Raw genomic sequence first — 24,341 nt, forward strand, 5'->3', positions numbered from 1 at the left:
GAAGATATGTGTCACGTGTGGAGGTCCTGAAGAAAAGTGTGTGTTATGACCCCAGGTGGTTTCTTTCTACCTTCGTGCCTCTTATGATCAAGATATTCTGTAGCAACATATACCTTACTCAGCGGACCGCCATTCTTTGATCGGCTTCTTCCTCCTCAAACCGTCCTAACCAAGCCCTATCAGTCTTGCAATAGCATCTGTATAGCATCATTTTTTCCAACTCCTCAAACGTCTTGTTTTATACCCAACTTCTACAGCACTTCCATCTCATTCCAGCCCAGTCTCCTTCCACCACTTATACCGATAACACACGAGCCTCGCATCAACCTCCTTCTCAAACCTCTCCCTCCACCCCTCAGGCATCTCCCCATGGAACCTCACAACCTCCAACCCCTTCAACGCCGCCAATACCCCAAAGAACTCATCGTGCTTCTTCTCCGTCAACTTGGCCTCCCAAACCTTGGGATTCGGCGGTCCCGGCCTCGGCTCCCAATCCACAACAAGCTCTGTCAAGTCCTTCGCACGCCGCGCCACCTCGGCGAATATTGCCAGCCACCGGTTCCAATTGGGGTACTCCATGGCGATGAGGACATATAGCCGGCGCAGGCGCTCGAAGCGCAGGGTCCCGTGGACGGCGAAGCCGATGCGCCGATCGCCGTAGCCGTGGGAGTGCACGCGCATAATGGCGTCGGCGTGGACGGGTTGGTGGAGCTCGCGGTAGACGCGTTTGCATGTTAGCATGAGCGGCGGCAGGGGTTTCTTGTATTCCCCTTGCTCGAAGTAGACGTGCAGCGGCCGGACTGTGTCGCCAAAGTCATCGTGGTCGAACGAGAGATAGTACTCGTAGATTTTTTCTCTGATTTCCCACGGGAGGCTAAATAGACCCGAGCAATTCTGTTTCAAGGCTTCGCTCATGATGATTATGTGTGTATGCATGTGATGGTTCTATCATCATGTTAGATCGGGTAAATCGGAAGGATCGGGAGACAGCGGCTGGGCGGAAGGGTGGGCCACATACATTCTTTGCTGGTTTGCAGCATACGCTGTGATGTTTGATGATTAAGGCCGCAATTGACTTTCTTCAGGTTTCTTTACAATTGACTGGAAACATGTTTCTTCAAATGCAAATGTCTGCCTGATATCACGCCGCTGCTGCCTGCGCGTTGGTGGATGTCGTTTCTGCGGGAACGTCTCACGACGTCGGCCAGTGGGGTTTAGCCCCGCTTCCGGCTGTTTAGACCGAAAACACGCGCTTCTTCGGGTTTAAGGTGCTGACAAGCGGGGTTCCCACCTTCGGCCCCGTCGGCCGCCCTCCGGTGCGGGTCTCCCGGTTGTTGCCCCGTCCAGGCCCTTGCGGTTTCCTTCTCCGTCCACCGAATGGCGGATGAGACGTACATGCCTTGGAAAGAATTCTTGCAAATTTCATGGATTGTGCCGACAAAGCATCATGTCACATCGGTATGAGCTTTGCAAGAGTGGTGACTTTTGACTTACTACACAACATGTCCATCAAACAACACCCTCCAGCATAATGTCTCCCCTCCCCGGCGGCCCCAACTTCATCTCCTCCACAGCCTTAACCCACTCCTCCATCGTATTCACATTCGTCAACCACCACTCACACCCAGCCGGCGCATCAACCATCAACCCATCAAGCTCCCTCGCCGTCTCCTCGGGCCGCGGATGCCCCCGCGCAACCCGCTCCGCCAAACGCGACAGCGCAGGCGGCGCCCATATCGCCAGCAGCGGCTCGCATACCCCCTCCGCGGTGCGGAAACACGTCACGGGCACGGCGTCGCGCTTGACGAACAGGTGGAAGAAGGCTTCTGCCGGGATCAGGGGATAGTCGCACGCCAACACGGCCCAGTACGCCCACGCGTCGTAGCGGTATGCTGCAAGGAGTCCTGCAGCAGGGCTGCCGGCAGCAGAGTACTTTGCATCTGCATTTGCGGGGTGGTAGTCGCGTAGAATCTGTATCCTGGGTCTTGATGGTGTTTTACAGCCTTCACTTTCGGGGGACTGGTCGGCGGGAGTGGTCGCCTGCGCCAGCAATTCGTCGAGGAACTCATCTGTCTCGGACTCCTGCGCCAGCGAGATGAAGATCGTCTGCGGCTCCGGGAAGATGGTGCGTAGTAGTTGCAGCTGCCGCCGGTACAGGGGTGTTCCGTCGGGCATCCGGAGGAGGTGTTTGGGTGTGCCCATCCGAGTCGACTTGCCGCCCGCCAACAGGAGTGGCCTCATAGCTGGTAGTCCCATGGTTTTGAGTATTTGATGACTGTCTCTCTTGTCTCGCTTGATAATCTACCCGAAAGGTTGGGAACTAACTGTTGATTCTGAGTTCTCGTGCCAAAGGTGGTTTGATGCTGTTCACAGAGACCACGAATGAAGCGGGAACGGATACACGGCCTAGAGCTTGAGGGGATACCTTTGGTGAGTAAGCCACGTTTGAACGCTTTTACATTGTGTGCGACACGATGTTGTTCCCGGGCGTCATGATTACGGCATGACGCAGCTGGGGCTAGTGTAACAATCGACAAAGAACCGATCTACCCGTTGATCTATCCGCCTTCTATGCGCCCAGACGTTTCCTGTCTGGGCGCCATGCATATCACTTAGCCCAACCTCTCCATATCGTCCGCCCCCAGGTTCCATTGTGCCATGGTGGAAGAGGGCTTCACTTTTTCCACCCTGTCTTACCCTTTCCTCCAGATCCTTCCGCGGTGGAACATCATCAATAGAACCACCAATCATCACAGCATCAGCACCAACCTCCCATAGTATTATTCGATGAGCGTTTCCAGGATGCCATTGGTCTCCAAACCAAACAACGTCCCCCCTCAACCTCAACAACCACAACCACAGCCACCACCCCATGGATCATCATCAGTCCGAACTTCAATCCGTGACTTCTCCTCACAATGGTTCCTCACTCCCCAAGGAACAGCAATAACAGCCACAGTCCTCCACCAACTAGACTACCGCTTCCCGGGCCTCATAATAATAGCCTACACCTTCTGGGCAACCTCCATCCTCCTCCTGCTGCTCATGCTAACCCTCTACGCCGCCCGCCTAACCCTCCACCGGACACACACCATCCGCGCCCTCAAACACGACGACGCAGAACTCGCAGGCCTCGCAAGCATCTCCATAACCTTCACCTCCGTAACCCAAACAGCCTCCCTCGCCCTCGCCCCCGACAGCGGTAACAATAACACCGGAGGACCCTGGAGCGCAACAGTCCACATCCTATGGTGGATCTCCTTCGCCCTCGCAACAATAACCATTCTCATCCTCCCCTTCATCTCCATCAAAGTCTACCCACCAGGCGTAGCCCACCTCTCGCCCTCGACCCAGCTAGCACTCACAGCAGCACTCACAGCCGCAGCAGCAGGCGGGACCCTCTGCACATCAGCGGCGAACCTCACCAGCACCCAACAGGTCCCCATCATCGTCGTATCCTACCTCCTCATCGGCATGGGCCTGCCCCTAGCTTTCGCGCTAGACGTGTTATTCTAGGCGCGGCTGCTAGGGAACAACGAACCTCCCAAGGAGAAGGCCTTTCAGGACATGATCCTCTGCGAACCGTGGGGCCAGGCAAGTTACGCGCTGCAGATACTGGGACAGGCTGTCATCGGCGGCAGCTTCGCTTCGTATACGGGTAGCGGCGCCCTTTTCTCCGCGGATGCCGCTGCCGCTCCGGTGGGCTACCCGAGTATCTTTGCCGGTCTCGTAGCCTGGGGTCTGGGGACGTACTGGTGGCTCTTTGCCATCCTAGGCGTCTTTCGCGCCTTCTTTGCAGGGGGATGGAAGCCGAATCGGATCCCGTATACTCTTGCTGGATGGGCCATGGTTTTCCCATGGGTGAGTTTTTACCCCAGCGTTTTTCTTTGGCTCGGCTTAGAGGGGACTTCTCTAATCTTGCAGGGCGTCTACACCAATGCGGTACTTCAGTTGGGTAAGATTTTCGGATCCCGAGCCTTCAAGATGTGGTCTACCTGTTTGGCCGTTATGTTGGTCCTGATATGGCTTTGGAATGTTGGCTTGATAATGAAGGTGTTTTTTGATAAATGTAAAGCTAAAAGACTAGTGCTGGCCTCTGCATAACCGAATAATTCGTATTCCAAACTTCCAACCTCGAGAACTTTGCCCCCAGGGTTGAGAGTGATAGTCACGACGTGGTTATGGGTTAGGAAATGTAGCCGCTCATGTTTGTTGTGCTTTAGAACTGAAGTACTCAACCTCGCTCCTTGCGTATGCTACCATGAGCAAGGAAATTCCTTATTAGCCCTCTCACGCGTAGTCTTAGGATATATCATCACCAAGAAATATGCTGTCAAAGACTCAATAACTTAATCACGGCATTGATCACCTCTTCAAATAATTCCTTGCCTGTTTCGCAAAAAAATGGACGATGAATCTCGCCTCAAGAATCATTACATGTACCCAACGGCATCGTCATATTGTCATACCCGCTCCAAAGCCTACCACAACTAAGACCATGGAACGCAATCCAAAGCACATCACCAACCCAGATTGACGTCAGCAATTTATCAAAGGAGCCTCCATGGCTTTGGTATCTCAACTGCCATTCTGCGACAGCCTCATTGGCACTGACCGTCTAAGAGACACACACGGGAGAAACTTATATCATCGCGGAACCATTAGAGATCTTTTGCAGCAATTGCCGCCGCATCTTTCCATGTACATCACTTCATTTGTAGCCGACATAGGAGCGACACCACATAGGGGCAATATTGCTTGTTCTCTGCAAAGGAAACCTTTTGTTGACCTTGTGTATGACTGGAGCAAAAGTAGACATTCGCAACTCTTTCAGCATGCAAATGCAAGAGCCAAACGAACAGCATGCCGCAAGTATAAAGGAATACCAAATCTTCCCTCCCTATAGACTCCGAATTACCCTTCGTCCCACGTGCCGAGCCCAAACTCCGTCAAGGTAGCAAGAATCACAGACCCAGAACTTTCCCAAATCAGATTAGGGGTATGATGCTGTCCATCTATGGCGCGGAAACCTCGAATTAACGCCGTTCAAGTGACCCCCTTATTGCTGTGCTTGCATGTTCGTTGTGTTGTGTTGTCGTCAAATTTCAAAATAGGAAAACCGCTGTGCGGGTGTGTACCAAGGTATGTTGGTGTGTTGTCAAGGTTCAACGAACCCTTTAGGGTAGTGCAGCAACGCTGCCCGCCAGTAGAGCGTAGTTAGCGAGCTTGAGAGACAAGACTCGCGATCGAGGGTAATCGGGGCTTATAATCATGCGACCGTCCTTGTTGAATCCGACTTCGCCGAATGACTCACTTAGCTGCTCAAACTTTGCGTTCGGCCGGACTCGATTTAGCTCTGTGAGAATGTTGTCGCTCCAGACTCCGGAACACCAGCCGTCTCTCAGGACAAAGTATGGATTCAAGGGAGGGACGGGAGAGTCTAGCACTAGTTAGCAAGGGGGGAATCTAAAAGATGCGAGACATGACTTACCCAAGTCCACGAAGCGAATCCGCAGGTAGTCCAAAGCCTTGAGAGTCGACATCGAGTGAATGCCTGCCAACACAAGCATCTCGAAAGAGTGGATAAAATTCATGTCCTGAATACCGCTGCCAGAATCATGGAACTGCGGTACGGGGCGACAGCAGTTCTTGACCGTCAGATCAATCGTCTTGAGTCGCGTCGTTCTCGAATCCGATCTAATCGCCGCCATATTGAAGAAATTCTTGCAAACGCGACCGGTGTAGGCCAGATGCTCTAGCGCCGGAGTTGCCTCGGCCAGCTTCGTGCAGAAGTGAACCTGGTTGGAAACCTTCATGTAAAATGGAGGGCAAGTGAGCTCCCGGCGGTAGTCGCTTTCGAGGCACAAGTTGAGGTAAGTGAGATTTGTGGGAAGTTTAGGTAGAATGCTGGCCATGCTCAGGTAACTCTTAGACTTGGGCTTGCTGTAGGAGCCATGCCACTCGTTGAGGTTTGGAAGAGCTGCTAGGAAGGCTGAGAAATCCGAGTCTTCGCGCATCAAGTTCCACTGGCCTTTGGTGACCAGGGTGCGAACGGAGTGAAGGGTCGGCAGATGCCAGCCAGGGGGCCGCTTATGCCAACTGTGCTGTACTTTTGGTGCCTTCTTTCTTTCACCTCCCTCGATGGTCAGAACGCAGACGTCAGGTAGGGCCATCGAAACAAAGGTGAAGGCTTCTTCGAGACTGCAGTTGTTGGCGGGGAGGGTGTATGTCGCATTTGTCAATCCGTCCATTGTGACCGTGGGAAGAGCAAGAGTAGTGCTCAACGCCAGCGGACCGTACTTGGGCTGGAAGACTGGGAACCAAATCTCAATGTGCTTGACGTAGTGCCGGAGATGGTTGTGTTCGCTAAAGTACATCATAGCAAGCTCTAGCGACTCGATGGTGGCTTTTATCTTGATGTGACGATACAGACGCTCCTGGATCAGGATTCTCCAGACAGGACTGACGAGAGCAAGCTCCGACAACTCCCTGCGTCGCGAATGACGAAGTGCGGTCCCCCAACTCTTGGTCACGCTCTGCATGCCCACCGAGCTCTTGGAGTTTGTGGACACTCGGTATCCGAAAAGGTGATCGAGGATGCATTCGTGAATTTCGGCTGGCAAGTCATTCAGATTCAGGGAGGGCGTGACCTCGGGGGTCTCGAGAGTATAGGAAGGAGTGGTGATGCCCGGGCCTCCGTAGGCATCGATGTCGTCGGCCATCGGAGTGCAGCAATCCGAGTTCCGTTGATCGGGGTGTAAGAAGGGCGTGCTGCTTGGACGTGTCGGGGGCACGAATTCATTGCTCTTTGCCTGCTCGAGAGGTGGGCTTGATGGGCCTGGGGATACTGGGTTGGATGAGGTGTTGAGTATGGTTGAAAGGATGGAAGCAGAGGCTGTCATAATCGAGGTCAACTCTTCAGTGGCGTTGGCAGTGGCATGGTAGTCGTCTCGCGACTGTCGCCTATCGATACCGGAGGGGTCTCGGTCTCGGGGGACGTTGTTCGTGACGTCGGCGTCGTCGTCGGTTGAAGGAAAGGACTGTTCGACGCAAACGGACATGGTCGTCAGGGCGGAGAAGATGATTCTTTGGAGCGAAAAACTAAGATTTTCGGAGAAGGGGGAGGATTGAAGCCGTTCCTAGATCATGGCCCGACAATCTCCAAGGGGGAGGGGACGGGGAGCGGCGGCGACGGCGGCGATAGCGGGATTGCTGATCAAGCGGAGGGAAGAAAGGCGAAGGGAGATTGGCTCTGGACTGCTTTGACGATGGTGGGGGAAATGAATGTCCCAATAATTCAGAGACCCTGGATAACCCAGACCGGGGGGGGGGTCACAACAATGCTGAGCAGCTGTTTTGGTCGGCTGGCGGCCGTATTCGTCAGGTTGGTCCCAGTGGAAAGTAGCGCTGCGCTGGGGTCTCTTCGCTTCGCCCAAGCCACTTTACGCGGTCGGTCGCGTGCGCAGCGGCAGGGAAACGGCCCAATGTGTGGAAGCGCCGATAAAGAGGATGCGGACGGCGGCGGGAGGAGAGGAGACGAGAGGAGGGAGGGGGTGGAGGCCAAGGCGGAGGGAGAAAGTTGTATGGCTAGGTATCCAGAGTAGATTGTGAGAGGGCGAAAGGTATGATACCGGATGGAGTGATTGGTGGCAGACAGTACAAGGCTTGGTCGGATGGGTGAAAAGAATGGAAGTGTCGACTCTTGGGCGACTGAGAATGCGAGCCCGAGAGATGATTTGGAGAAGAGAGGGAGGCCAGGAACACACGGCGATGGAGGAAGAGAGAAGAGTGTCCGTAGGTGTTCCGTTAGAGGTGGATTGCGGCAGACGTTGAGGAGAAGCCGTTGTCGTAAGAGGTCACCTTGCGAGACAAAGAGAACAACAAAACTAAGAGGAGGCAGAGGTAGAGGCAGCAGAAAGCGGATGTGGATGTGGAAAAAGGGTTGTTGGATGTTCAATGCTGTGTCTGGAAATGAAACGGGTACCGGACATTTGGAAAATGGTCGAGCGGACGGGAAGCGCGAGGCAAAGGGAACTTGGGAAGGAAAGGGCTGCGCTGCGCTCTGCTGCACTGCGCTGCGTCCCGGTGTCTGCGCCTGCGCCTGTGTTCTGTGTTAGGTGAGGCAGCGGTGGTGCGGGAGCGATGCGCCGGGTTGCGGGTACCGGTGTGGCACGGTAAGCCTGTAAGGTGAGTGTGCGGGCCACCTAGACGGTCAGGTAAAGGAAAAAAAAGGGGAGGCGACCCCGACTGCGGCTTGTTGGTTATGCCACCAATGTATCCGTAAAGCAAGGTAATTACTGCAGTCTGTCTGCTGTTGATGCGTTGGTGAGGCAGGCGAACTGGCGACGGGGGTGGCGTGGTTGGCTTCGTGTTTCCGCAGTGGGCAGGCAATGAAGTGTGGCACGAGATTGGACGGACAGAATGGGGGTAACGACTCCGTGATGAGGTCAATAAACTGATGAAATATCTGATTGAGTCGTTTTGAGAGGAGAGTATGTAGTATGTACCAAAAGGTCAAGAAGGCGAGGAAATTAAAGCCAATATTGAAGTGGTCTGCTTATGATGGACGGATACTCATTCCGCAAGTTATATTTATTGGGCGAAAAGAGGGGAAAGTAACATCAACAAGGCGACTTTTTCAAGGAAGCATGACAGGACAATAAAACATGACGGCACAGAAGGATACACGGAACGGCGGTCGGTAGCTTTATTTTCTCTCCTACTTATCGGTTCCCAAGTACCTTGTTCTATTTCTCTGGGCCAGAGTTTCCATTGAATGCATGGATACCTGTTGAACATACCAAGGCAAGGTAAGTCGACCTTTTGAGTACCAGGGACAAAGTAAATGTGAGGTGCAAGACAGCTGGTTGCAATGGTAACACAAGGCTGGGCCAAGGAATGAAGGAAAACTCTTTCCTCCTTCGCTGCATTTCTCTTTAATTCTTCTTCATTTACGAGCACTACGGCGACAGTTGCAGTAGTAAACATCTTTCAAGGCCAAGAATGTACACAATCTAAACCTGAGTCTAATCAAGGTCCCCCACCCTGATGCACATCTCCCGGCATGCGGATACAAAACCACACGAATGTCCCGTTTGGCTGGCTCATTTGACACTCACTACCTTGAACCTTCACGGTACGTTCAACGTCAGCGCGCATTGCAGCCTAGAACGTCAGAGTCAAGACTCACTGCCCACCTCGTGGATGAGACGTGCACAGCCGTCCCTGCATGACGAGCTCCGAGTGCAGAGTCAGTCCCATCGCATTACCTTCTGGGTTGCAAAAATCGGAAGTGTAAATTACTTTACCTTGTGCTACTTTCTCGAGGTGTCTTATCGGTCGACTTTATCGCTTCGCCTTATCGCGCAATCTTGGCTTATCAGAACCCTGCCAGTCACATGGTCGGGGGTCCACTCACAAAATGCCCGATGGCTTACATCAGCATTTACATGAACTCGAGCAGCGGAAAGACCGACACAATTACAACGTCAAGCCACACATCCCACCTTTGAGCGATACATGAATTTCGAATCTAACAACGGACTGCGGCTTCATCGTGTCATTGGAACTTGCTTCCTTGCTCACGATAGCATGTTTATAGGTGCTGGACTTCCAGCCTCCCAGATCTGACGAAATCATTGGCATGGATCCAAGGCATAGATACTGCTGGCTACGCCTGATCCTAGAGTAGCCATCATGCGCCGTGTAGCCACATATGCTCGAGATGCTAACAGCACAGAGACGACAGGAAATTCGTCCACAAGGCCCAGACCAAGGTTCGGCATCACAACGAAACACCTCCAATTGAGTTGCTCGGGTAGGCTTCGCCAACCTTCTACCGTTTCAACTTGTTCTACAGCAAGCATGGCTGCTGCAACTACCAACCTATTTTTGCGAGTACAAGGTCACGCGGGGCAATTGAGTCAGCTCGAGGGGTCGCCAGACGTTAACCTTGAATCAATGTCATGACAGCGTTCGGCTGTAAGCTTGCCGCTGAGGGTTCGTCCCAGTCGACTGACTGACCAAGCAATCCATCGCAGATAATCGCATTCCGAGTCGTGGCCAAGGGCATACGTTCCGATGTTAATCAGACCCAATCCGGGTCGAGTCAGACTGACAGCTTTCATCGGCAAGACCACCGACCTCAGGAATGCTGCGAGGATGGAACGGGGAATCAACAAAGCAACCCAAACCGCCCCATCTAATGCCAGGCAGAATGGGAGGGAGACGCCTCTTTATCATTACCGCTGAGCCTCGGACTGACTCTTGCAGGCTTGGCTGCAACGCCCAAGCATTCGGAATTTGAAATCAGCCACGAGCAATGCCGAGTCTGGACTTCAAGCGTGCCTGACTCGAACATCGTCCCAGGCGTGGATTTTGCATTTCGCATTCTTGATTGATCACCATCTCGGCGTAAACGCCCAGCAAAGTCTAACAATGCTATTGAAACGACACGTGTTGAGCCGTCGCAAGATTTTGCCGACGTCCTTATGCCAACTGTCTTAGAGCCTCTCGTTCGGATCACAGATCGCCCTGAGATGAAGCATCAGACCCTGCATTCCGGATTGTGGAGGGTAGCACGTCTCTCGACTCTTTTAATAGCAAAAGACAAATTGACTTTCCACGGCGCGCGGCGGATGAGCCGAACCCAGGGATGCGGTGTATCGCGGGGCTCTGCCCGGTGGGGAAGAGCCGAGAGATGGATGGCCACACCCGCGCGGCCGGGCTGGCGGCGGGTAACGGAGATGATATGGTCTGGAACTTGCAGCGGAAGCAGCTTGTTAACCGGCAAACTGCAAAAGGCATGACAACCGGCGAGGCCTTTGGCGACGGCTCCGAGCTGTCGCCATATTCACGCGTCGATATCGAATCACAAACATGATCTACAGTATCTGCAAACATCGAATTGCGTAATTCGCTGCACTATGACACCAGTACAGTGGAAATACGCCCTTACTGCGGCACCAAATGTCGGATGTGCGGTACGAGCTGCTTGTGTCCCCAGAATTCGGTAACGTTTCTGGTACTCGAACGCGCACGCAGTGGTTCACTCCGAGGTTTTGTCAGCAGGATGTCAATAAGCTAGGTGCAATAAGTAATGGAACCATCCCCGAGGGCGACGTCCAAAATGTCTTGGCGGTGTTCGAGCAGGGGAGTATCAGCATGCTTTTTCAACATCTCGAGACGAACAAGCGGAGAGAGAGACGCGCCAACTCCGGGACAAGACAACCTGATGATGGAAGACCGATGACGACTGATGCGGTTTGAGTATGTTCTTGTTGAAACCTGCCAGGGCGTCGAGAAACCCGCGCTGGTAACCACTATCCTCGTATCGTCGGAAAACACTCGCGCCGCAGACCGGCCCTGACAACGACGGTCTCGACTGTATCTGCGACAAGCGAAAGAGAGATGTATGGACCATCTGGTACATCGGATTGTAGCCAAGTTGCGGCGTTCATTCGATATTGCCTGCGGCTCTGGAGAATTCGATCTAGGAATAGGCCAGCGGACAACTTGGAGCCCTCCGTTGGGGATCGACAGGCACATACACACAACTGGGGCTAGCTACAAGCCTAGACAAGGAAGTTTAGGAGACACGGTCGAGATTTCAAGATTTCCAAGGCGCTGATCAATGCAGGTAGTTTAATCATCGCCGGTGTCCGGAAGATGAGAAGCGGCGCCCTTCTCTTCGGAGGCGGCGGAACGTCTACATATCCATATCTGCACATACGCCGCGGCTCATCCTCGTGGGCCGAATGACTGGTCCAACTTCCAGCAATAACATTTCCCGGATTCCAGATTACCTTATTTCGGGTCTGGGATGTAATGGCGGATACGATGAGCTCACAAAGAACGGACCCGAGTCTAGAAGCAATCGATAAATTCGATATCGTCGAAGCGAGGAGACAAGCGAGCGATGTTTGTCTGCAGAGTCGCATCGTGACGGGGGATGGGCCCCTCCTCGAATTTCCAAGCTCACGACGGTGGCGGAAGGCCGAAGTGGACTGACCGAGGAGGAGGGGGGTTCATCGAATATCGCTTACCAACACCAGCAGGCCGAAAGGTCCTGAGCCTCGCAGCAGTTTGGCGCTTGTTGGTGGTTTGTCCCACCAGCGCATCGAAGCCCAAGTCGAGCACAACCGCAGGTCCACCCTGACCTGTCAAGACTCGAGCAGACTACAACGGTTCACAGACAGGCTGAGGAACAATCAGCAAATGCATGCCTGGTGTGCCTGTCGTACCTGTCTACTGCCTGTCATTCAGTTCGATACGGGGTAAATAGGTTGGATGTCAGCCGTACTTTGTTATTATGGGATGGGATGGCGGCGCGCAGGGGACCACGGGCGGCTGTCGAAGCAGCATTCGTCACCTCATCCGTCGTCCACGGCGTCTCCATGCGGCCCCTGTTCGGCCGGGGCCTCCCAACCACGACTTGGGCGAATCTAAGACGGGCCTTATCCCTGCGTGTCTCGAGACGTACGACTTGTCAAGGGCCGTCGATGTTTCATCCGTTGTCATGTCCAAGTCTACAGCCAATCAGAAATGGAGATATCCTCCACGCCACGCCGTTTCAAAGTTCCCGATTGGGTTGTCACTTTTTCTGCTCGACGACATCCTCGTCGATGGCTTCGCCCATGGCCCACGCTGCACGCACCACGCCCTCTCTGCCTTGGTGGGGGGAGTGGTTGAACCCCCTTTCAGCCGCGCAAAAAAAAAAATCAGCCCTTCGCCTCCTGCGTGGGCCTTGTCTATGTACAACACCCATGGACCATGGCATAATTATTGCTATCTATTAATCTATCTCAATCATGGTACCCTCACCGCTGGGAACCTCTCGGTCACTATCCTGTCTGCATCTTTGCTCGGTTCTGTCATCCATCGGCTCGGTTAAGACTCATTAGCAGGGACGTGCCAGTCATGCTCTAGGGCTGGCAATATGTGGAAGGTATCCAAGTATTCGTATAGTGAGGCCTGGGCATTGTGAGAATAACATTGAAGATCCAAGAGATTATCGCAATGGCATATTCGGGTCTGACAAGGCGATCAACCGATGCGATGCAAGTGAGGTGTGCACAAGTGGCTAGCTACTGACACAGCGGGGCCGAGCCTACCATTACTCACGCACATCGTCTTCGTCTTTAGGCCGACGTCGGTTAGTATTCCTCCCACATGGCGTGGCACCACCAAACATTCCACGGGATCCAAACGGACGGGAAACGAAGCTGAAGCGCGCCGTCGTCAGCTGTACGGTGAAAAGGAAGAAAGGATGTGTATAGAGAGCAAATTTCCAGGCTGCGGACTGCCCTCCCGCATCCCGACAAGGCCGTATCGCTGCATCTTCAGCAGTTAGAAACTAGGTGGACCGACCTGCCTTTCTCCTAAGAAGGGGCTGTTTTGAGTCTCTGACTGGTTTCCAATCGCACGCAGAAAAGGCTTGGCTGTTAGACAAACCATACAATGTACAACCACGGGCAGGTAACGCTGCAGCAGTACAGCCGTTATGTGCGACTACGAGGTACGCGGATACAACGTTGAGCAACTCAGCCTCGGCCTTGCATAATGCTCCTACGCATGCACAATTACGCAGGCTCATGTCCGCTAGCAAGCCACCGCTATTCGTGCAAACCTGGGACCCATGAGCCCCAAGAGCGCATGGGAGATCGCTCCATTCCGAGATGGGAGGCTCCCGAGATTGAACGAACGTGCGCGGCCTTTTTGGCTCCTCTCTCGTGCGACATAGCCTAAAAGATTGGCAACGATGTCGACGCACGCCAGATTATGAAAGACGTGCGGGAAATAATTAGAGGGTGTGGACGGTGCTTTGTCGAGCTAAACTCCAAGGGGAATATCTCTCGTCTGAGTCGTCTCTCAATGAGACTCAATCTGCTCATCCTCCCAAAGCGGGGACAACCGTTCGAACTTTGAACCACCAACAGGCACTGAAAGTCTGAGACAGGCCTCCCGAACGAACTATGAATGCCACGATGGGTGTCAGAGTTCATCGCAGCCGGGCCTCCAGATTAAGTGCTGGATACTCTATTGACCCGAGTTGGCAACGGCGGATAGAGTTGAAGCCGTCATGCGGATCGTGCGGTCAGCCCGCCGCTCTCACTTTCGCCTCATTTCGGGGCGGCGGGGGTGGTTTGACCTTAATCCGTCCAGCGAACGGCTCTGCCCCGGCCGACGATCTCCTTGCGGCTCGAAATGAAGTAGACGTCGGAAGTTTACGCACGGCAAAGTTAATTACACTCCAGAACTCCTACCGCGGTACCCGTACTGTGGACGGAGGACTTCGTAGAGGAATGCATCGAGTACTTCAGCCTCGGTGGTGGTCGTCCAGGGGTGGCTTTGCTGACTTGCCATTCGGTCTGGGCGCATTAACGTCGAAAATAGGGTAGAAGGCGGAGCAACCTTGCCGATCGGCTCTAAGCAAGGAACCTTGCAACATCTAGGAGCTGGATATTCTGCCAGCCGGCTTCCAATTGATGAATTGTCTCGAGACTGTAGTGCAAGACATTCAACATCAAAGTGTCGAACACGAATCGATGCCACGGCCCATGGAGATGTTGCGGGCAGAGCAGGAATATTGTGTCACTTGACATTACCACTTACAGATACCTGCAGTATTCGTACCGTCGACAACAACACCAGACTCCCTGCATGCAATCCTACGTAGCTAAGCCTTGTTGCTTGCTTGGCCCCTGGGGGAGTCTCGAAGGCGAGCGACGCTGCACGACGGGAGATGGCCTTGGCACGTTCCCTCTGAGCTTCTTTTTTGGGTTTCTGCGACGAGAGATCGTCAAGATTTCCCACCGAGTGATGCGCTGCACTGGGCTGGGGAAAAGAAGATGCCTGACAGATGGGGTGCAGTGGTGGCAGCAGCATCAGCAGGGGGGAGTAGATGTCTGAGGCCGAGGGGCAGATGTTGGTGTTTGCGACTCGGACGACGACGACGACGACGATGGCTGGCCTGGGCTTGCTCTTCTGGTCCGTTCTCCGCATTGCCCTTTTGATTCCCACGGCATGCCAAAACGATGCCACAGACGTCCGTCAATCTCCCGCGACAATCCCAAGTCTAACCCCAGGCTTGGGGAGAGGGAGGGGGGAGTAAGAAGGGGAGGAGGGCACGGTTTCAACGGTTTCGAGAGCTAGGGCGACAAGACCTCCTCGAGTGTCGCATTCGACCAAACGTCGCTGAAGAGACGGCGGCGTTGGAGTTGTTTACGTTTCTGCATGACGCCCAATCCTTTGACGCGGCATGTACTGATCTGGTCCAGCTTTGCTTCTTGGTGCATTGAGTGGTAATATCTACAAGTCCATTGTCGACGGTGGCTAAGCAAGGCCAAGATGCACATGTTGTGTTACATTGTCGTCGTCGATTAGCCAGTCGGCGTCTGTTGTTTTGTGGTAGGGGAGCCTGGAGGGAGAGAAAGCATCACGGCGCATGGCCTTTACAGTCACACCGTGCTGGCCGAGCCGCAAGTCACGAGTGGTGAGGGAGGTAACTTGTGTTATGCTCACGTCGAGATCGGGGCCTCCGTGCATCGCCCTGACGCCCCCCGTCCCGTGCCAAGGGAGGAGATGGACTTAAGGTAGGTTTGCTAATACTCAGTCGTACCGTTACCCGTGTACTTCGTACGGATGAGAGGGAAAGCAACAGAGCAAAAAAACACATGGGAGGTCAGGGATGCCAAGAAAGAGGGGACGGCAGACGGCAGTCAGTAGTGACAGCGGCGACATCGTCATGATGGTTAACGAGATTAAAAAAGCTTCAGCCCCCTGGGATGAGTGGATATATACTGTACCAATCGATGACGGGGGACCTCACGAATAAGAGACATGATGAAGCTCTGGGGGATGGGGAGAAGCGCAGGAGGAGAGGACTAGATGACGGGTCGAAAGGTGAAGGCTGCAGATGCAAAGCGTATCTATACATGATGGCTGCATCTCTGGGTTTACAAGCATGGCCCGGGGTTACAACTCGGGAGAGAACGACACTGAGGGTTGCACAAGTTTGGAGATTTGTATAGTAGAGACTCTGAAGTTTGTGCAGGAGGGGCTATGGACGACGCATGCCCAGAGGTATAGCGTAGAGTCAAAACATTTTGCTGACGACGAGAGTATCGACGAGACTCACGAGAGTGCTGACAGAGATAAGGCCAAGAGCCCAAGACTAGTCGATGAGGGCATCGACTCGACGAGTACTATGCAGAGGGGGATACGATTCACAAGAGGGAGGGTCAACATTGAGAATCTGACTGCTCAGTGCTCAGTGTTGACTGCTGAGAGAACAGGTTCAGGGACGAGGGACCGACAGATACCTTGCCACAGGACATACGGACACAATACCGCCAGTTCGCGAGGCAGAACAGGGTGGTTGACTTGACAGCTTCAAGGCCACATACCCTAGCAGCAAAGCTGAGGTAAGGGGCTTTGTGAACTGGAGCCCGGCCGGGATGGCTGCGATCTAACGACGCGACGGGACCAGGGCGGGTGAATAGAGCCCAGACAAGCCGCCAGAGAGTGCGTACAATTTGATACTGGGACAAGCAAACGGCGACTCGTGGGATTTGTCTACGAGGGACGGATAGCAGGGAAGAGGGCAGCAACAATGCTGTACCGGTAAGACACAACGATGAGATAAGGTACGGTTACTTCGTACAGCAACGGTAAAACTCCGAAGAGACGGCGACTGAGACTGGGCAACGTGGACAGCCGACGTGGACCATTCAGTGGAGCCTTTTCCAAGTTGAACGACGACGATGACAAGACGACAACAAAAAGTTGTACAATGAAGTCCTCTTTCTTTTTTTTTTTCTTCTGCCATGAGGCGCTGGACTTGGACGTTACAGATTTAGTCGAAATGACAGGGTCGAAGCCGGCGCTAGTGGATGGGGAGAGGAAAGGACGACGGAGAGGGGAGGGAGGATCGACGACGTGTGGACGTATCCTGGAGGTCACCGTCCAGGATGGGCAGGACCAAGGGGGGAAAAGAGAATAAGAGGGGCGGCCTTGTTTGACTTGGCACGGCCAGTGAGAAGCGCGCTTGGCTGCCGCAGCGCCCAAAAGGGGAACCGCTACGGCTTGACGCTTTCCCCATTGCGAGGTTAGTCTCCGTGACGAGCGAGAGCAGGTACCTTTTTATGTGGGGTTTGGCCCAAGTACGTATCTTGATCCTGGGCCGGGACACCTGCCAGTTTTCCAGGGGAAGGAAGAAAGGAGAGACAGAAGGCAGGTGGGGCCCCACTGAGGGACGATTTGTGTCTCTGGTTCCTGCCTTGACAAGCTACGAAGATGGAAAAATGAAGAACCCAGAACCATCCGGTGGAGGAAGGAGGCAAATTGAAGATGCGAAATTTTTGAACAAACAATTGGGCTTAGACAGACGGATGAACGCAAAGCGTGGAAGGAACTATCGAAAGAAGCAACGATGCGATCCTTGTCGCAGGTTGTGCTGGCACCGAGACTCATAATCCGAGAGACGGGGAAGGAGAGAGCGTGAGAGCCAACCATATAACATGAGCCCATACTCTCTCTCACACACACACACACACACACTGTTCAGTCACAATCCGACCTTTTCCCCCATTGCTGGGTCGCCGCGATGGATGGATGGGATCGGGGTGGTCAGCGAGATTAAACAGCTTTCCTTTACAGACACTGACAGCACGTCTGACGGTCTGACCGTCAAAGAGAGAGCGTGACACCGTGAGTGAGGAGGAGAGGCGCAGGTAGACGGAGAGGCGGCGGCTTGCAGCGGACGCCGTTCCCTTAAAAACGGCGCCTCTGCCGTTCTTGGGCGTCTCTTTTTATTACCTTGTGGCAAGGTAAACGGCGTGGTTGAGAAGTGAGACATTACCTCTAGGTACTTCGTAGGCACTGAGAGGTCCAGAACCTTCAGCGCATCAGTTCTAACAAAAATGCACCAAATTTCCCATTCCTCGCCAATGGCTGGAACGGTTGGCAATCGGCTGCCGCAAGTCTTGCGACGGCGCCCCCGGAAAGGACCCTGGGGAGGATGGTAAATCTCATCACCACCAATCGAATCGTGGCATGCCGCCAGACGTGAGTCGAAAGCCAACAAACGCCAACGACGGTCCATTGGGATCTGTCCATCCATCCCGCCGACTGCCGCCGTGTGGTATTCTGTACCTTGCCTTAGTGCCGTCCCTCCACCCCGGGACGCGCATGCCCTTCATTGTTTGAATTCGTAACGTCACCCACAGTGGGTTATTCTATACCCCCCGACGGCGATTCATCGTCTGTAAAATGCTAACAGCGGAACAAAGCAGAAGAAAAAAAAATCAATGGGCAAAAACAATAACAGCACATGGCCCATATTGTGTACCTTTCGGGGAGAAGCATCAGTCAGTCGCCCATCTCCACCAGCACCCACCCCGGTCGTCATCCCTTCCGACGACCAGAAAAAGGTGAAGCACAAGCCTTGATTGAGACTAGTGCCAAGAACGGCCCTGGGCCTTTCCTCCCGAGAGTAAAATGTGTGGGTAACCAGTCTGAACCTCCTGACTGCCAGATGGTTCTTCCTTTTTCATTTTCCTCCCTCTTCAGTATGGGCAAGGTTGCAAACTCTCTGGCATACAGAGGGGATGAGGGTTACCTCGCAGCAGTGGTGATACGGGAAACGGAGTCGTCAAAGAAGCAGGAGTTGACATGGACTGAACTGCCTGTCTGCCACAGAGTGTGCACAATGCCAAACTGCCGCCACGCCATGGCTGCCACCTTCACTTGCCTCCCCCATGCTCAAGTACTCTGTAGTGTAATGCCATGCACAGGCTGGCGGCGTGGCACCGGCACCGATATTGCAAGTCACGGCTTTTGCATCAACCCAAATGGGAGCCAAGCCCTCGGGGCACGGATATTCGGTACGTATCTCCTTTCCTCAGACACACGCGCAGGCTCGCAGTCGCAGTACCGCTGGGCGCTGGGCGCTGGGCGATGGGCAGAGTCTCCAGGTCCCAGGTCCAGGTCCAGCCCACCTTACCTCACCTCACCTCGTCGATACGTACCTTTTCTCTCTCCTTACTCACCCCCCCGTCTTCCCCGTCCGTCACCATTTCTCCCCCGTCGCCTCTCCCAATCTCTACGGAGTACACTGGTTGCTACAGACTGGTCGTTGTCTAATCGTACCGTCTTGTCTCGTCCCTTTCTCGGCTTCCACTCCTTGTTCTGCCGCAGATGTTGCCCAGAGCCTAGAGGGCCCGTCCACTCTTTTTGTGCAAAATTCGAGATGCTGTATTCACACCAAGTACCTTGACGCTTTTCACTTATGCCTGCTCTGAGCACAGTCTCTTACTCCCCCGTCTGGCTTCAGTCTCGGCCTGTCTCTGCATCTTTTCTGTCCCCTCACAATCCATTAATCCTCGATCCTGCAATGAGGCAGTGAGACAGCATACATAGAGAATAACGTATTGTACTCTCGCTACCAAAAACATACACCTCGGGACCGGTACCTCGTCCGTCGTTCGTTCTCTTGTCCTTGTCCTGTCTTTCGCTGCAGCATCCATCCATACATCCACGCGTGGTCCACTCACACACACCACACACCCCTCCAGGACCCAAAGACCACACCTCAGGGCCCCCCAGGTCAAGGTCAAGGTCAAGGTCGAGCACCAAAGCACACCAAGCAAGCACACACGCACATGGAGACACACAAACCTGGGCCAGGGACCGGATGCACTACTGCGTACGGTTACAAGGTACGAATGCTCTGTACGTAGTATGTTCTCTGAAAGCAAGGTACCTTATTTGATGTACCGCTGACACCCCCCGGTCATCTTCCCTCCTTGTATCCCCCTAGGTACTCCTACTACCTTACCCAGTCCCAGTAGTCCCTGGTCCTCCCGTCCCCTTCTTTTTTCATCGTCCGTCGTTATACTTAAGTTACTGTCCACAACCTCTCCATCTTACCCAGCTGTGCTTGGCCTTCCGTCTCTTACTTCTTCTTGCTCCGTCTCTCTCTCTATTCTTTCCCATCTTCCATAAATCTCTTCTTTAGTCTATCCTAATCCTCACGTTCCTCCGTGTGGCCGGTTAGCTAAATACCAAACAAACCTCCGCCTCCTCTTTCCGCTTCTTGGACTACTCTTTTATTACACCTTGTTTCAACTTGGTAACGGCAGCTTTTATCGCATTTGAAAAGATTTGAGAAAGTAAACAAGGGCTTTGTGTCGTGACTGGTATCCGAATCCTTCTTGGTTGCTCTTTCTCTCAGAATTTCTCGCCCGCACTCATTCGCGCCTTCCCAACCTCATCGAGTCACTCTCGCTCGCACCTTCCGTGCCGACCTCCCAACCTCGACGACAAGACCTCGTTCTTTCCTCGTCAACCACCGCCACAAATTCAAAAAATAGACCAGCGGTCTCGGCTCTTTTTCTTCTTCCAACAAATACTTCTTTTTTGACGATCTCTCGACGACGACGAGCTAGTTCTCTCCCGTATCCTCTCATTACTTAAATATCAACAACCTTACCGTATCTACATACAACCCACCCGCTCGAACTAACCGCCCAACATGGTTCGTGCTACCGCCCTCATCGCAGCCGTGCTGCCCGCCGCTCTCGCTGCTCCCTTCGGCCTCAGCAATAGCGCCTCGACCAACGACTCTGGCTCCTTCATGGGCGTTCCCATTTCTAACCTCAACGCCGCCAACCTGATTCCCAACAAGTACATTGTTGTCTACAACAACACCTTCGACGATGATGCCATTTCTTCCAAGATGTCCTCCTTCGCCGCCTCCATCAAGAAGCGCAACATTGGCAAGCGCTCCCTCGACGGCCGCTCCCTGAGCACCTCTACCCGCAACTTCAAGATGAACGCGTGGCGCGCCACTGTCATGGAGGCCGATGACTCTATGATCATGAGCGTCATGAACGCTGATGAAGTCGCCTACGTCGAGCAGGATGCCAAGGTCCAGATTTCCGCCACTGTCTCCCAGACAAACGCTCCCCCCGGCCTTGTCCGCATGTCTCACGCCGCTGCCGGTGAGGCTGGCTATGTCTTCGACCAGACAGGAGGCGACGGTATCACCGCTTACATCGTGGATACCGGTATTCTTACCACCCATTCCGAGTTCCAGGGCCGCGCGACCTTTGGTGCCAACTTCATCAACAGCGTTGTAAGTACTTGGAGTCATCTCGAGAGTGAGTGAGTGAGATGAGAGGCTAATAAGAATTGTAGGACACTGATGAGAACGGACATGGCTCCCACGTTGCTGGTACCATTGGTGGTCAGACTTTCGGTGTTGCCAAGAACGTCAACCTCATTGGCGTCAAGGTTCTTGATGGCGATGGTGCTGGCTCCAACTCTGGTGTTCTCGATGGCATGCAGTTCGGTAAGTTTCAGGAGACCCACAGTTTAACCTATACAAATTTCCGAAACTAACATTACCAAAAGTCATTGACGACGTCGCTAAGAAGAACCTCACTGGCAAGGCTGTCATGAACATGTCCCTTGGTGGCTCTGCTTCCGCTGCCGTCAACCGTGCTATCCAGGCTCTTAACAACGCTGGCATCGTCCCCGTCGTCGCTGCCGGAAACGAGAACCAGGATGCCGCCAACACCTCGCCCGCTTCTGCTGCCAACGCCATCACTGTCGGTGCCATTGACGCCCGCAACGATCGCAAGGCTTCCTTCTCCAACTTCGGCACTGTTGTCGACATCTTCGCCCCCGGCGTCAACATTCTGTCTGTTGGCATCACCTCCGACACCGCTACCAACACCCTGTCTGGTACCTCCATGGCCTCCCCTCACGTTGCTGGCCTTGCCGCCTACCTGATGGGTCTTGAGGGCCTTAACACCGTCAAGGCTGTCACAGACCGCATGCTCGCTCTCGCCGAGGCTTCTGGTGCCTCCGTCCAGCGAAACACCGCTGGCACCACCAACTTGATTGCCAACAACGGACAGCTCTAGAAGCTCTGCCATGTTGTTAGTGCTCCCAAAGGACTCCACGTGAGTTAGAGTTGGGATTCTTTTGACGTTTCTTTCATTGGAAACCTCAAAGGCATGATGGCGTCATGTTGGCTTTTTCGACACGTTTTCCTTGGTTTAATAAGTGATTCTCCCCCATGTGTTTTATATCCGAGGGGGGGAAGAACACATTCACGGCATTTTAGAGGATACCCAGTCATTCGCACACATCACTGCATTGGCGCGCGGCCTGGACCAGCAAGCAAGCAAAGCACAAGCCTTCACCATCCAAGATGGGATACCTGGGGTTTCCGGGTGTCTGTCGGATGGTTTCAACTGTATGTAAAAGGAGAGAGAAGACAAAGCAAGAAAGAGAAGGGTCTTTAAACCCGCATTTCCAGGAAAACAAACAGGTTCAACAAAGAAAAAAGACAGCCCCCAAAAGAGTAAAAAGACCCTCGACGGGCTGGTTCCCTCGTATCACTTCATCAGGACTCGAAAATTCATTCTGTCTTGGGCTTTCAACTCTTTCCCTTCTCATCTTTTCTCTAAGCCTGGTTTTCTTGAACATTTTTTTAAGTTTCCTTTGAAGCAAAAAAAACCACATTGTATTTAAAGACAGAGATTCTCGAAATGAGATCTTGGTAATGAGAGCAGACAGCTACGGACTATTCACTTTCAAGTTCAACTACAACCATCTTCCCTCATCAGTGACTTGATGTACTTTGCCCCTCGTGTATCTTTTGATGACCGGTGATACTGCCCTTCTGATGTCTGTGCTAGCCTTGTTAATACCAACTGGGTCTGTTCAGTGACTGCGTGCCCTCGGCCTTGCCGACTTGATTATATCACTTGTCTTTTCTTGAGGTATACACCATCCGGTTGACGCCGAGATGGGAGAGTGTTGGCAGTGAGTGGCGTACTTCATTCCGCCTACACGCCAACGGTGAGGAACCTAATTTGCGCGACCTACCAGATCGTACCGATTTTAGGTAGTAATCTTTCATTTTCTCCAATTCTATATACGGAGACACTAGCTACGTTGCCTGTTCCTTCTTAACGAAAGCAAACTCAACGGTAATAGGCTTCTGCTCATGAATGGCGTGGGTGGTGCTACTCTTTGCGACCAAAGACCGGTAAAAACCCAAAACGCGAATGACGCCATGACAGATTTCGGACATTTGGGGAAAAGTACAAGGGAAGGTGTATTCGCAACTCCCCGATGGGTGGAAGGAAGGAAGGGAAAGAATGGGATTACCTAGGGAGGCCGGACAAGAAACTTGGGCGAGAATTGGCGTGGTGGTGGTGGTGGTGGTGTGTGTGAAGGTTAGTGTTTCTGGTGTTTTGGAGATTAAGGTATACGAAGGACGGGATGAACTTGGCGTAGTGCTCTCTCTCTCGCATTTGACTCTATGTTGTTTCCTCTCTACCTACAAGGTAGTAACCAAGGGCCTTGCTTCAGTACGTGCCGTTATCCGTTATCCGAGGGTCCCGTTTGGAAAGTCATCCATGATGGAAGGGGAAGGAAGGTTGAATGTCGCACATTATTAGACGGTATGATGTCTTTTTTCATTTGTTTGTGTTCCGGTCAGCAAAGATGGTGCGTTGGCATCTGCGCGGATGACGGGTTCCGAAACTAGGTTCTATGGACTTTTCCTTCTTAACCTTCTTTTTTTGGGTGTTGGAGACCGAATAGAGTTGGCGAGGATGGTGAAGATTGGATGGAGTGGAGGTACGAGTTGCGTCAGGATATACCATTCACACACACGCTCTTCGCTGATGACTGTGGGAATGAGGTAGGAATGCGAGGGAAAAGCATGTGGTCAGCTGAAAGGACCGACCATCATCAACGCACGCGGATTCGTCTCATCTCCAACACATACGCACGGGAGGTAGGATTAGAGAAGCGTCCTTGGTTAGGTCCGGCGTCCGAAGGGGAAAGGCGAAGGAAACAGAATAGGAAAGAGACTGTTTTTCCTACTTGGCCAACTGAATTACCAATGTCTTCCTTACGGTCACGTTTCGGGGATACGTTTCGGGGACGGTTGGGAAAGGATGAGGATTTGGAGATCCCGACGAGCTGGGGAAAGTCAAATACGAGAACGAGAGAGAGAACGGCAAGAAATGCTGGAATCTATTCTTCGAAACCTCAAGACCACCTCGGTGCGTTTGCATGGTGATCGACCGCTCTCGCAAACACAAGAAAGACGAGCCAAGAAACAGGCATCTACAGCTATAGTATTGACAAATACCAGAATATATACAGACATCTTGGCCAGACCAAGATGTGCAGCAATACCCCACATCAGGACAAAAAAAGTGACCAAGAGCCTGGAATACAACAAATAAGTCAGCTCAGGACTAGGCTGAAGCATGATTCAGCAAGAAAGAAAAGGCCCCTGGCCACGTCTCTAA

The 24,341-nt window shown here is 53.1% G+C and overlaps 7 protein-coding genes across 7 annotated transcripts; 4 read left to right on the plus strand and 3 right to left on the minus strand.

Annotated features, from left to right (window-relative positions):
* Positions 1-17: 17 nt before the first annotated feature.
* BDP55DRAFT_703556 (uncharacterized protein) lies at positions 18-1,305 on the minus strand. Its single transcript, XM_060577969.1, has 2 exons — positions 1,019-1,305; positions 18-945 (listed from the first exon to the last, which is right to left on the minus strand). Exon 2 carries the CDS (start codon positions 934-936, stop codon positions 268-270), a length of 669 nt encoding a protein of 222 aa, XP_060430470.1. The 5' UTR covers positions 937-945; positions 1,019-1,305; the 3' UTR covers positions 18-267.
* Positions 1,306-1,349: 44 nt separating this feature from the next.
* On the minus strand, positions 1,350-2,476 carry BDP55DRAFT_661286 (molybdenum cofactor biosynthesis protein C). Its single transcript, XM_060574711.1, has one exon. It carries the CDS (start codon positions 2,254-2,256, stop codon positions 1,510-1,512), a length of 747 nt encoding a protein of 248 aa, XP_060430471.1. The 5' UTR covers positions 2,257-2,476; the 3' UTR covers positions 1,350-1,509.
* A 326-nt stretch (positions 2,477-2,802) lies between these two features.
* Positions 2,803-4,112, plus strand: BDP55DRAFT_727803 (voltage-dependent anion channel; the record flags this gene model as incomplete). Its single annotated transcript, XM_060579347.1, has 4 exons — positions 2,803-3,453; positions 3,517-3,861; positions 3,925-4,010; positions 4,088-4,112. The coding sequence occupies 4 exons, from the start codon at positions 2,803-2,805 to the stop codon at positions 4,110-4,112; spliced, it is 1,107 nt and encodes a 368-aa protein (XP_060430472.1).
* Positions 4,113-5,177: 1,065 nt separating this feature from the next.
* On the minus strand, positions 5,178-7,061 carry BDP55DRAFT_727804 (uncharacterized protein; the record flags this gene model as incomplete). Its single annotated transcript, XM_060579348.1, has 2 exons — positions 5,178-5,440; positions 5,492-7,061. 2 exons carry the CDS (start codon positions 7,059-7,061, stop codon positions 5,178-5,180), a joined length of 1,833 nt encoding a protein of 610 aa, XP_060430473.1.
* A 3,638-nt stretch (positions 7,062-10,699) lies between these two features.
* On the plus strand, positions 10,700-11,268 carry BDP55DRAFT_727805 (uncharacterized protein; the record flags this gene model as incomplete). The annotated part of the gene is made up of 2 exons (XM_060579349.1): positions 10,700-10,842; positions 10,941-11,268. The coding sequence occupies 2 exons, from the start codon at positions 10,700-10,702 to the stop codon at positions 11,266-11,268; spliced, it is 471 nt and encodes a 156-aa protein (XP_060430474.1).
* A 1,042-nt stretch (positions 11,269-12,310) lies between these two features.
* BDP55DRAFT_631112 (uncharacterized protein) lies at positions 12,311-12,892 on the plus strand (the record flags this gene model as incomplete). The annotated part of the gene is made up of 1 exon (XM_060572247.1): positions 12,311-12,892. One exon carries the CDS (start codon positions 12,311-12,313, stop codon positions 12,890-12,892), a length of 582 nt encoding a protein of 193 aa, XP_060430475.1.
* Positions 12,893-20,533: 7,641 nt separating this feature from the next.
* On the plus strand, positions 20,534-21,929 carry BDP55DRAFT_631114 (subtilase; the record flags this gene model as incomplete). The annotated part of the gene is made up of 3 exons (XM_060572248.1): positions 20,534-21,136; positions 21,199-21,352; positions 21,415-21,929. The coding sequence occupies 3 exons, from the start codon at positions 20,534-20,536 to the stop codon at positions 21,927-21,929; spliced, it is 1,272 nt and encodes a 423-aa protein (XP_060430476.1).
* Positions 21,930-24,341: the final 2,412 nt, after the last annotated feature.

The sequence above is a fragment of the Colletotrichum godetiae genome, assembly GCF_030913485.1.
Source record: "Colletotrichum godetiae strain CBS 193.32 chromosome Unknown BDP55scaffold_17, whole genome shotgun sequence".
NCBI classification, from domain to species: Eukaryota; Fungi; Ascomycota; class Sordariomycetes; order Glomerellales; family Glomerellaceae; genus Colletotrichum; species Colletotrichum godetiae.